Source organism: Xyrauchen texanus, chromosome 24 (genome assembly GCF_025860055.1).
Source record: "Xyrauchen texanus isolate HMW12.3.18 chromosome 24, RBS_HiC_50CHRs, whole genome shotgun sequence".
NCBI classification, from domain to species: domain Eukaryota; kingdom Metazoa; phylum Chordata; class Actinopteri; order Cypriniformes; family Catostomidae; genus Xyrauchen; species Xyrauchen texanus.
The window spans coordinates 22,575,521-22,587,617 of record NC_068299.1 but is presented as its reverse complement, the minus strand read 5'-3'; the positions used below and the strand labels follow the sequence as shown (position 1 = coordinate 22,587,617).

Genomic DNA, 12,097 nt, shown 5'->3' with positions numbered 1-12,097 from the left:
ATTGGATTTTAGCATGCATGGAACATTGTATTGATCAATCAATGTCATTTATATACTAAGCGGTACGTAAATACAGTGTAAAAACATTTAGATGTTCTAAATTCATCTGTTAGTTAAAGTTTAAAATCACTAGTTAAACATGTGTGGGATGTTTTCACGTCTTCAAGAAAAACCTTTGCCTTTGTCTCTGTCTCCAGAAAACACAAAGAGTGTTCAGTGGCTAAAGGGGATTGATGGTGAAGTGTGGGTCTGGGTGATGGGAGAAGCCACTGGAGACCGACCATATGAGCTGATTGTCAAGGAGTTGATGGAGGAGAGCGCCAGGAGACAGGCTCAGCTAGAAGCCCAAGAGCTTTGGTGAGTACTGTGAACTGTACAGCAACTGAATGAGGATTTCTGCATCTTTGACTCGATTAGAATCTCGTTTCATAAGAAAAAGCATAAACTGTGCAATCTCTTGCTGTAGAGATTTGGCAATGTAGTATTGCATACAGAAATGTCTTTTCACTCTTTCAAATATACTTGAGCATACTTTGTAAGAAAATGCACAGACATAAAAGTTAAATCTAGTTGTGAACTTTTAATCCCAGTTGCTGGAAAATATTTTCCATTTCTTTTCTTTTTTTGGTCTTTCCAAGGCGGAAAAAAGAAGAAGAGATAAAGCAAAAGTTCAGAAATGCCATCACAAAGGAAAAAGCACGCTTAGTCGCAGGAAAGTGGAAGGAAGAAGCTGAGGACAGGAAGGCAGCCAAACAGGAAGAGGAACACCTACGGGAGAAACTGAAGGTGACTGATCAACAAAAGATGACAAGAATTGTTGCCAGTGTTTCACACCGATCCAAACCATCTGCTAGAGTGTAAGGGGGACCCAACCTAGCAGTGCGAGCCACAAAACAATACAAGTAATCAATTACTTTAGAGAGACTTGCATTGATGTCCACCTTTAGGGTCCAACATCCATTTGCTGGACATTGTTTTACCACCAACCTTAATTATTTAGGTTAGTGTGTGTGGAATGTACGTGAAGTCCCTCTGTACCTCTGTTCTCTGTTGCTCACTTTAAGAGACAGAGGACAATGAGGAAAGCAACCAGGTGATCAATACTCAATCTAAAATGAACAGGAGGGAAACCTACTGCCTCAATAGCAAAGTCTGGGACTAGATCTCCAACATAGTGTATTTTTGTTCCAATGTTTGTCATGATCGTCATGTGTATCGTCGAGGCTAAGAGAATTTGGAAGGGGGATTACAGACAAATGGTGCCTTTGTTTGCCCTCAGATGAAGTGAAAATTAGATATCATATTGTGGTGTGAAACATGGTGTAAAATGTAGATTCATGGTAATTCAACAGTGCAAAATCATGGCAACTTAGTTAGAATGGGAATTTGTTTTCCTGTTAAAGCGAAAGGGAGACGTTAATTAATCTTGAAGAGGGGTTTAGATATTAACGGTACCTCCAATGCTGCACAATTATGTGTTCAGAAAGTTTGCTGATGGTATCATCCTTTAAAAGAGAGAAAAATGAAAAACAGAAGAACGTGGGAGGAGCTGGGGAGCACAAGGGTGGTAGCGGGACCATTTTTCAATATTCACACTGCAGATTCCCAAAGAGGCCTTGATGGTCAGAGATGATTTGTGGTCTGGTAATGAGACCTTCTAAAGAAACTTGTCAAATATTAAAGAGCTCATTTATCACAGCCCACAGATCATCCTTGTTACTGGAAAGTGCTGAGTCATTAAACTTTAAAGTGTTTCCTCTCGCAGTACTCCACAGGAAATCTTTGAAAAAACTGCAGAGGCCCTGGGTATGGTAAATAGTAAAAAGAAGGTAGATTCTCTCATAAGTGAACAAACATGATTTAGCCTTTGTCATTAGCTAGGTGTGTGCTGATGTTAGGCTATATGATGTACACTTGATTTTCTTCCAGAATCGCCTCAGTCACCATTCACTGTCGTTGAATGGCGAAAAAATGCAATGAAAGTGAATGAGGACTAAGATTAAAAACTGCCTTTCATCCCCTTTTTGTGTTCCATGAAAGAAAGATATATGGGATTAAAACAACATGAGTAAATGATGACAGAACTTTCCTCTTTGGGTGAACTATCCCTTTAACTGTCATGACCACAACTACGCTTGTGTTGTTTGACCGCAACTGCAGAATCTAGCAGTCCAGTCAGTTTTTAGATAACACCTTGTTGGTAATTACCTTTGGCAATAATTACACAGCTTAAGAATTTCAAACAACCATGCTGCCACATGTTTGTGTCCTCAAGGATTAATTACTCAGCCAAATGATTTCCATTTCAACACAGCTAATGAGCCACTGGTGCTAATTCATTAGTGCTGCAAGAGTTAGAACAACATACTGAGGTTAAGTAAGGACTGAGGCGAATGTGATGTTTTATCAGCTCTCTCTCTATGTTACTCTCACTCAGAAACAAGAGGAAGAGGAAAGGCAGAGGGAAGAAGAGGAGATACGCCGTGCAGAGGAACAAAGAGCCAAGGAGCTGTATATGTCCCTTGAGCAGGAACAGAAAAAAAGCGAACAATGTGACAAAGAGTGGGAGGAACAATGTTAGTGCCTTTCTAGAGTGAAAACCTTTCATCTAAATTTTCTTTTTTTCAAATCCCTTCTTCCATTCATTCCTTATCTCTCTTCTTAGCTTTTGCAAAAATCTAAATCTCTTCACCTCTCTGTCATGAACCCGCCCAAAATGTTTCCATGGTTTTAAACAATACAAATACATTTAGTCTCCTGGAGCCGGGGGCACCAGCTGTGCACAACTAAAGCCCGATCAGCAACGCGGACAACCAAAGTATCCTCAGGCCTTTAGCCTTGTGTACTTAAATATACAACTTAAATACTAATAAATATTTATGTTGCACCATTAAACTTATTTGAACTAAATCATTATGGAAGCCTCTGAACACCAAGAATGGTTGGAATAAAATGTCAGACTCACTGAGTTACATACGTTAGCTCATATTTTGTGTGTCCAACTTCAATCCTGTAAACATATATGATTATGCTGACATTATCTGAATAACTGGCTCTTAGCTGCTCTTCAGCACGAAACCACTTTGTGAATGGTGAACATCCAAACAGCCCTGTGTGCGTCACCCAGTGTCATTACATACCAGGTTTCGACACAACAAATGTATTCTGAAATATATAAATGTAAATTCTTCTAGTTTATTGTATAATGTTATTGATATTGCATTTATTAATTGCCCCTGATTAATTTTAGAGAGAGTTTATTGTAGTTTATATTTACTTCACACAAAAGTAGTATAATAAATGATCATTTGTTTATCTTTTAAAAAGATAAAACTTAAATACACAGCTTTTGAACATATTTTACAAATTTGAAGGTTGCTTATTGGATCAAGAAAGGTAAACGTCATATGATGTGACTACACATTACTTAACATAGAGCCTATGACCTACCAAATAAGTTTTTCTTTAAGAACAAATGGTGCAACCAAATTAAATACAAAGTTAGTTACAAACTAACTAGTAGAGTTACTAAGTCCCTAGTGTGAGCTTTACGTCCCAATTTAAGAAAAACTGTAAGAATGCTGTTGCAATCCTACCTAGCACAGTCAGTCACAATTCAGTCTTTTTTCATCCACCTATTCCTCACTTTCATCCTCTTTAGTGCACCGCTCCAAAGCAGCTGATGAGGAGATGACTAGGAAGGCTCGTTGGGCCAGGGATGAGTATAAGCGTCAGTCATTACGAGCCATCGAGAAAGGTCATGTGGCTGGCATGAGCGGCCACTTCCAGAAACAGACCCACATGAATAAAGCCAACCCCCACCGGAGACAAAGCACTTTCATTGAACCATCTGCAAGTCCAGTTTCCAGCAATGAATACCGATCCAAGCCCGGCCTTCAGCGTGCAGAACCACCTCTGTATCGGCGCAGACAAAGCCGCAGACATAGTACAACATCAACACAACCACTAATGGATAGGTAACATTTCTGTAGAGAACAGTACATGACTTTGAATGAAAATTATACTATTTGTCAGTACCCTGTTTTAAAAAAGAAATCGCCTAATCGCCAACATATGTGGTCTTTTGGACACTAGCCCCCAGCATGGGGTGCCTATGCACTGTACCTCTACAAGGCTTCTTAACTAGTTTACCCAGCAAGCTTTTTAACTTGGATAACCATCGTAAAGGAATAGTTCAGCCATAAATAAAAACTCTGTAATAATTTGCTCACTCTTATGTTGTTTCAAACTTTCTTATGTGGAACACAAAAGGAGTTTTTTTAACATCACAGCCTGGTACTGCCTCATGTTAAAACTTAAAAAGAACCCAAAAGTATAATGAAGGTAGTCAATGTGGCTCAGACGTCATATTCCAAGTATTCCAAAGACATATGATTGTTGAGAAACAATAAAGAAATTTAAATAATATTTCAGCAATAATTTTGACATCCATTGTGAGTTCAAACCGAAACACTCTACGCAAGTATGTGAACGCAGATGTGAGTGCTTGGCCAACTCATTGTCAATGCGATGTCCAGTTTAACATGCTTAACGTGTGTTCTTGCGTTAGTATTAAGGTAACAAACCGCAGTACTCAAGGGGGTGCTAACTTCAAATGTCTGGGCCTTTAAACTGGATGTGTTATTATTCAGGTAAGTTGTTATAAAAATAATGACTTTAACTTACTTGCTAAGCAACATACTTTTCAATCTGTTGCTCTGCCATGAGAGCAATTGAGTTGAAAGAGAAAAGCAGTCAGTTCACACTAATCTTACTATAGCGCCCCTTGTGGCAAAGTTGAGAATGCAACGCACTGTTACGTTGTAATTGAGGTTCGACGCATTTCAGAACTCAATGATACATGATATCGAGCTTGCATTGCTAGATGTGTCTGCATTCATGCACATGTGTGGAGTATATTTCGGCCCTTAATGAGCAATATGAGAGAAGCTAGTTGAGTGGGTCGCATGTAAACAGGTTGTAAATTATATGATGCAGAAGATGAATTAACTTATACATTTTGGGACCTTTTTTAAGCTTTAAAGTAAAGCACTGAATGTGACCGTGATATTCATTTAAACATCTCCTTTTGTGTAAAGCATAAGAAATAATGTCAGAAAGCTTCTCCAGCTAGACCAGCACAAACCAGCATAAACCAGCTTGGACCAGAATGGAAATTTAGCAGGGTACCTACTTGTCTTGATGAGCATAATTAATCAAATCATTTGAACTTTAATCAAATTTAATATACATAATTTAGTAATAAATCAACTAATACATATGCAACGCTTATGCACCATATCAAGGTTTATGCAGTTCTTTAAATTAGTGCTCTTATTTCCCATTAGCCCTTCATGGGTGCGAGCACCACGACCCTGTTCAAGGGAGTCAGTTATACTCTGGTTCACTGAGGAGCAGAAGTCCAAAAAAGCTGGATACGAAAGGAACAGCAATGTTATCGCCCAATGGTTTCACGGTAAGGTTTCTAAATGACCTCTCTGGTGTCTCCTGTTATCTGATATGATACATAAAAATCTATTACCACCTATTACATGTGCGCAAAGGCAACATGAATAGCTTGCCAAATGTCAACATTAACTGCAGAATGTGGTTGACTAGGGTTCCATAATAATAACCTGGAAAACAAGCAATTTTAGCATGTACACATTTGCTCGCACCCTCAAGCAGATAAGCTGCCTTTTTACCCTCTTGTACACACAGTCACCCAGATCCACAAGGAGAGAAGAAATGGAGTGTGGAATATGTGTCCCTTTTTTCAAAACTAGAAATTGGCCAACCAACAGATGGAGAGCAGTGTGTGTATCTGAGTCTGCTTGTGCACAGGGACAGACAAGAGGAGTCCTCAATAATTCAAAGGCTTTGCTAGGCTAATTACTGGCGTGAGTTCTGCAGCTTTGTCATGTTAGAATGGGTTACAGTGTGTGACTTCTGGTTAAATGAGAAGAGGGCAGATTAATAGGCTCCTGAGTGTCTGAAATTCCAATGGAACGTGATCAACATACTGTAGGCCTGTCTGATTCTGAATAGAGGCATCTAGATAAGGGGACCAACACACACTCATTCAGACACTTACTCATACACACGCACAAGCCAAGGTGTAGATTTACACCAACACTACTGGTACAGATACATGGGGGAAAACATGCTATACCACTTTCTTCCAGGCACCTGATATCTTTATTAGAGAGATAATATGATTACAATGGAAACTGCAGAAATACCAAAACAACTATTCTTTATAAAGGGATAGTTCACCCAAAATCTAATTCTGTTATTATTTGCTGTTCCAAACCTATATGACTTTATTCTGTGGAACACAAAAGAACATGTGACACAGAACATGTGACAGCCTCACTTACCATTCATTTTAATTGTATGGGGGGTTGAAATGCTATGAAAGTTAATTGTAACTTTTTTAATGTGCCATGGGGAAAAAAGTTATATGGGTTTGGAACAACATTAAAGTGAATGAATGATTTTGTAAGTTTGAATTTGTGTAGACTTAAAACAAAAAAAGCATTATAAATGGAAGCTTTTTCAAGTGTAGTTCTCCATTGACCATGTCTATCCATGATTTTAACCTAAAGGGATTATCTCTCGAGAGGACTCAGAGAGACTACTTATGACTGTTACTGAGGGCTCTTTCTTGGTGCGGGTCAGCGAGAGGATATGGGGCTACACACTGTCCTATCGCACAGCCAGTGGTTTCAAGCATTTCCTTATCGATGCCTCTGAGGATTATTACAGCTTTTTGGGTGTGGACCAAAACCGTCATGCCACTCTTGCTGACCTTATTGCCTTCCACAAGGTAAAAGAGTGGAATAACAACTTGAGAAAGCTAGTGTGTGACTAGGCCTGTCACAATAATTACATTATCGACTTATCGTATGATCTATGGACATGACCTCGATCATTTTTGCTGACCTCGATATTGCCCATTGTGTTTACATGTGTTTGTTTACATAAGAATGTATGTCACCAACATTTTAGCCCGTCGCACTGCTTCTGTCCTCTCGTCTGCTCTCTGTGTCAGATGCGGGGCTCAGGCAGCTCCTCCACACACACAAAGCGGACAGCGACAGGTGAAGATTACGTGTTACTTGAGACTAATAGGTGTTTAAATTGGTGTTTTCCTGATAACTGCATAATCCCAGCCAGAAGGTTTGGGAGAATAAGACCAAATGGACTTGGTTTCAAAGCCGCATTCCACAGCTCCGGTGTGTGAACATTTATGCATTAAGCCAAATGAGAGAGGAGAGCCCATTAACATGAACAAGCTGGTAATGCGACTTTGTTTAAAAACAGTGGCAACAAAAAGTGGCAATAAAACTAACCTAAACGCTTATCTTAAACATAACCATCCCATCCAGTTTCCTGAGCTGGGATGAAATAGCCGACTTAAATTGTTTTTGACAATCCATGTCCAATGTCTGAATATACTTAAGAATATAAAGATCATTAATCTTTGAAAGGGTGTACTTGCATTATTATGCTATTATATTATCATTATATCATTGGCATAAAATTGTCTTAAAATTACAATAATTAAATTTTTCGCAATTATTTCTGGGACAATATATAGTCCAACAAAAGTAGTTATCGTGACAGGCCTATATGTGACTCCTGCTTAAATGGAAGTTTTTGCCTCGAAAAAAGCAAAAGAATTGTATTAGAATGTCTCCACACTAACCAATAGTAGCAGTGAAAATGTACAATAAAACATATAAATTCATTAACAATTAGGAATTGATTACTTTCTGTGTAGTTTTTCTTATGCATGTAGTATTAGGGTTAGTGTCTGTTCATACCGAACACATACTTGCTAGATGTCAACCGATAGTGGTTTTTGCTAATTCAAAATATAACTAAGGTGGTGGAAAAGGCAGATAACCAATTTACTGGATTTTTGTTTTTAAATAGATTAACTGAATGTTAACATTTTTTTAGTTTTTCCTTACTTTGTGCCCTAAAAACACTGGGGACTCTTATTTTGAAATGTATGTGCTTCCAGATCACAAAAACACTGCGATGAGAGAAAGGTGCCATATGTTGTTCCTGACAGGCTACTCAGCTTTACAGGCTTCATAGTTAGGATTAAGAATGGGGCGGGGTTAGGGCATCTTCTGCTAACAGCTAGATGCAGCATCACAAATAAAGTAGAACACAGATGATGAGATGCATTATTAATATTTGAAGCTTTTTTAACTTGACACAGCATTTTTTGCCTGAACAGTGTGAATGGTCCCTGAAAAGGCACTTTCACCATTCTCTAGAATGTTAGCACTGAAAAGAGGCCCAAATGCCCAATTACATATCAGAATGTGCAGGATTAAAGTTTGGTCAGTCTTAAATCTCTCAAAGCTCTTAATGTGGTTTAACATCAAAATATTTGAAAAATGGATTAGGAGTCAAACTGATTCCTTTATCAAAACCTGTAATATAATCTGCACTAAGAACTTTGCCATCTTTATAAGCCACCCATCTTTCAGCATACCCTGTGTAACCATGGATACATATTTCAGTGCTGCAAAGCTGTCAAAGATGGAGTCACAAACTGTGAAATCTTTGACATTAGTTAAATGCAAATGCAGGCGACATTGTACAACTGTCAACAAGCTTTCCCTCTTCACGCCTCTGCAATATGGTAAAAATATAAATAACCAACGCTGTAGAGAACCTGTCTACAGATATGAAATTAAACGGCTTTAGCTCAGACAGAAAAAAAACAGAAAGAATACAATAACAATCCCTGAAGAAATTTCAGATTTCAGATTTATCTTCAGACACAGTAGTGCTCCTACCAAGACTGGTCTAACAATTTGACACATGTGTGAATATGCTAATTACATTTGACACATAGAGGGCTAATTTTAGAACCGTCTCTTTTAGCACAATGATGATTCACAGGCTTTTTTTTTTTTTTCTCTGAGAGTTTCTGTGTTTTTCTGAGTTCAACATCCCTGAGATCTCGCACTGTTGTTTTAAGAATGCAGGAGTGATTGCGCAATGCATAATGCTAACAACTGTCAATTCCTAGGAGGAAGTCATCACAACAACAGGGAAAGAACTGCTGCTGGAGGCCTGCACACGGACTGGTCCCTCTGTAGACTTTGGAGGACTTTTCCCATAAATTCTCACATGCTACTAAAGACTTCAAAGGCTAGCCACTAAAGGGCAGCTAATGTAGCAGGATGTTGGTAACTGTGGGTCATTACATTTCAAATAAAATAGTAAAAAATACTAAGACTTCTTGTCTAATGTCCTGTCTCTGATTTACCAGCATAGTCTCATGACAAACTCTTAATAATCTTAATTAAACTCCTAATAATCTTAATTAAACTCCTAATAATCTTAGTAGTACAAAATAAAAGTACTCTATGCTAATTGTGCAATATATTTAAATTCACTGAAGTCATACGATTTCAAATCTTGCACATTAAAATAGACCACATTAGATCTACACACAATAACCAGTGAAGTTTGAGCTCAATTTGTTCTACTCTACTAAGCAGGGCTTTCGGTGTATGCAACCAAAGTAGTTCTTGCACGTATCATGAGTGGCAGATTTGAATACACCAGATTTCAAAGCTATTCTATGGCTTGGGAGAATATGGTGAATCGTATGGATTACTTTAATGGTACTTTTTCTTTTTTAAAGCATGATAGCCCCAGTTCCTATTAACTTATATGGAAATTAAAAGAGCACATATGTGGCCTCTTCTTGACTGATTTAAAATTAAAATCCTAGTTAGGTTTATGGTTGGGGTTTTGGTAAGGGGTCAGACTTTATGGTTAGGTTTAGGTTTGAAATTAGTGGGTTAGTGGTTGAAATTTTGCTTGTTGTTTGATTATTCTCTACAAAGAACAAAAGTTAAACATTGTAGTAAGAGCTAACTTGCATGATTTCTTATGATTGTACCATATGGTAGGAATTATTAACATGATGGATTTACATTGCATTATCTTCACAAATATAAAAGTGGACTTAATATTTCCTGATATAAAGGAACTTTATATTGTATGGTTTCCTTAGATGAGTGGTCTTGTCAACCTAGTCACATAGAATGAACGCTACTACAACTACATTTTTGCCATCTGATTTTTACGAAATGTTCGGGCAGCATTTTTATATCGTCAGACTATGTGGACTGAGTGGATACAATGACACCTGGGATTGAGAGGTGCAGCGATCTTGGTGTGCACATGTGTTAAGTTGAGATTATTTCAACTCTAAAGAACTAAATTGTGCCAAAAAATGACCAAAAATATGAATGAAACAGCAATTGCGAGTGGGGTGGCCAATGGGGTCCATGGTGGCTACAGCCACCCCTAGCCACCCTAGCTCCGCCACTGATACTGCAGTGTTACAATTTCTATACATTTTACTATGGTGCAATTCATTTTAAAAACTAAATTTTAAAGCATGTATTACAGACCCACCTACAATTACAAACTTGTCTCAAGCTGACACATGAGACAAAAGTGTCATAGAAGTGACACAAATTTATGTGGTTGCTTCAGAAAATGTGCTTTTAATGTCGCATTTGCTTGTTAGGATTAGGTGTTGGTTAGGGGAAAAGGTGTCCGTTTTGTTCACCTCATTTGCTTTTAAATCACTTTAGTTTAGGTTTAGTTTAAAGTTTTTGGTTAGGGAGATAAGGCTGCATCTAATGGAGTTTTAGCCACTACCGTGGAATCTGATGTACTTCTTTTGATGCATGAAAGTGAAAATGCACTGATGTAATGCAAGCAAATTCACACCTGAAACCAAATGTTTATTTGTGTTCCTGAGAAAAGAATGTGCAAAATACAAAAATAGTAATCAATGTGACCAATGGAACAATGTATTCAAAGCACCTTACTGTGACTAGGGAAGCTCTGATTAAACAGAAACAGGAAAACATTGGTTCCTCAGTCTTTCCTTTACACATTGGGGCTTTTTCCATGAGGGAGATAGCATTTTTGTTCCTTCCACTGAATAAGATCTTCTGACCCAACAAAATACCTGCACATCACCCTACAGAGGGGCAATGCTCATTTTTTTATTGTCCCACACTATGTACATACCTCTCAACCCTGCTAGAGAAGGTCATAATGAGCCTTTGTTATCAGGACTTTTGTCAAAGGGGTTCAAATCTAATGTAGAAGTGACAGTGAAATCTTGCTTTATCACCACTAAGAAAGAGACCCGACGTTTCTCTAGGATCATTTTGTGCTAGTAATTAATGTACTGCAAGTCATTTAAAATGGAACATTTTAATTACTAAAAAATAATAGAGAGGCTTAGTTGTGTTGGCTGAAAAAGTAAAAAAGTCAATGCACCGCGATTTATGCAAGAATATAACGGCCTTTAAAAAGTGCCCTTCTATTCTGCAAATGTTGAGCTCAGAAGTCATAACACACAGCAATGTTTGAATTTTAAAAGCCTATTTTTGTTTTTTTTGTTATATTGTTCAAGTTGTTTTTTTCTTACTCTCCTGTCAACCCGGGATTAACACAACAGGGAGATTTCTAATAGAGCTCTTGGGAGACATTGTTCCTAACTTCCTACCAAGCTATTTAGACTTTGTATTGCTCCAGTCAATTCTACCATACTTCAACTACACCCCAAAAACTGTATTGTTGTGTATTTTATGAACACGCTGATAATATAATACAACAATTTTATTTTCCTCGAAGACATTCGGTTAATGTATGGTCAATTTTTATAGCAAAAACAAACAAAAGAAAACACCCAATGCTCTGTATATTGAGCTGTGCAAAATTAGGAGAAACACTAATGTAATTTTTAAGCAACATATAAAACAAAATGGACACAGTCCAACCTCATTTTTATATACCTTATACAATCTCTGAAGCAAAATAACATTATTTGCATGCCATGCATATTTACGAAAATTGTTTGGAAACCAGTTTCGCATAATTAAACATTTATAAACATAACATATTTAAACATTAATATGTTTTATATCTTGACCTGACAAACAATGTCTGACAACAAATATTTGCAGCATAATAATACATCCAAAGCAGAACCAGATTATTTCCTTTAAAAGACATCAATGCCGGTGATAAC

At 37.6% G+C, this 12,097-nt stretch overlaps 1 protein-coding gene across 1 annotated transcript in view; it reads left to right on the top strand.

The window, feature by feature from the left end:
• Positions 1 to 9,151, top strand: part of sh2d4ba (SH2 domain containing 4Ba) — a 9,792-nt gene extending 641 nt beyond the window's left edge. Inside the window, exons 2-8 of the mRNA XM_052089732.1 lie at positions 198 to 357; positions 639 to 786; positions 2,438 to 2,576; positions 3,662 to 3,977; positions 5,349 to 5,476; positions 6,609 to 6,829; positions 9,059 to 9,151. Of these exons, the coding sequence (XP_051945692.1) occupies positions 198 to 357; positions 639 to 786; positions 2,438 to 2,576; positions 3,662 to 3,977; positions 5,349 to 5,476; positions 6,609 to 6,829; positions 9,059 to 9,151 (1,205 nt within the window). The remainder of the gene's footprint in view (positions 1 to 197; positions 358 to 638; positions 787 to 2,437; positions 2,577 to 3,661; positions 3,978 to 5,348; positions 5,477 to 6,608; positions 6,830 to 9,058) is intronic.
• The last annotated feature ends 2,946 nt before the right edge of the window (positions 9,152 to 12,097 follow it).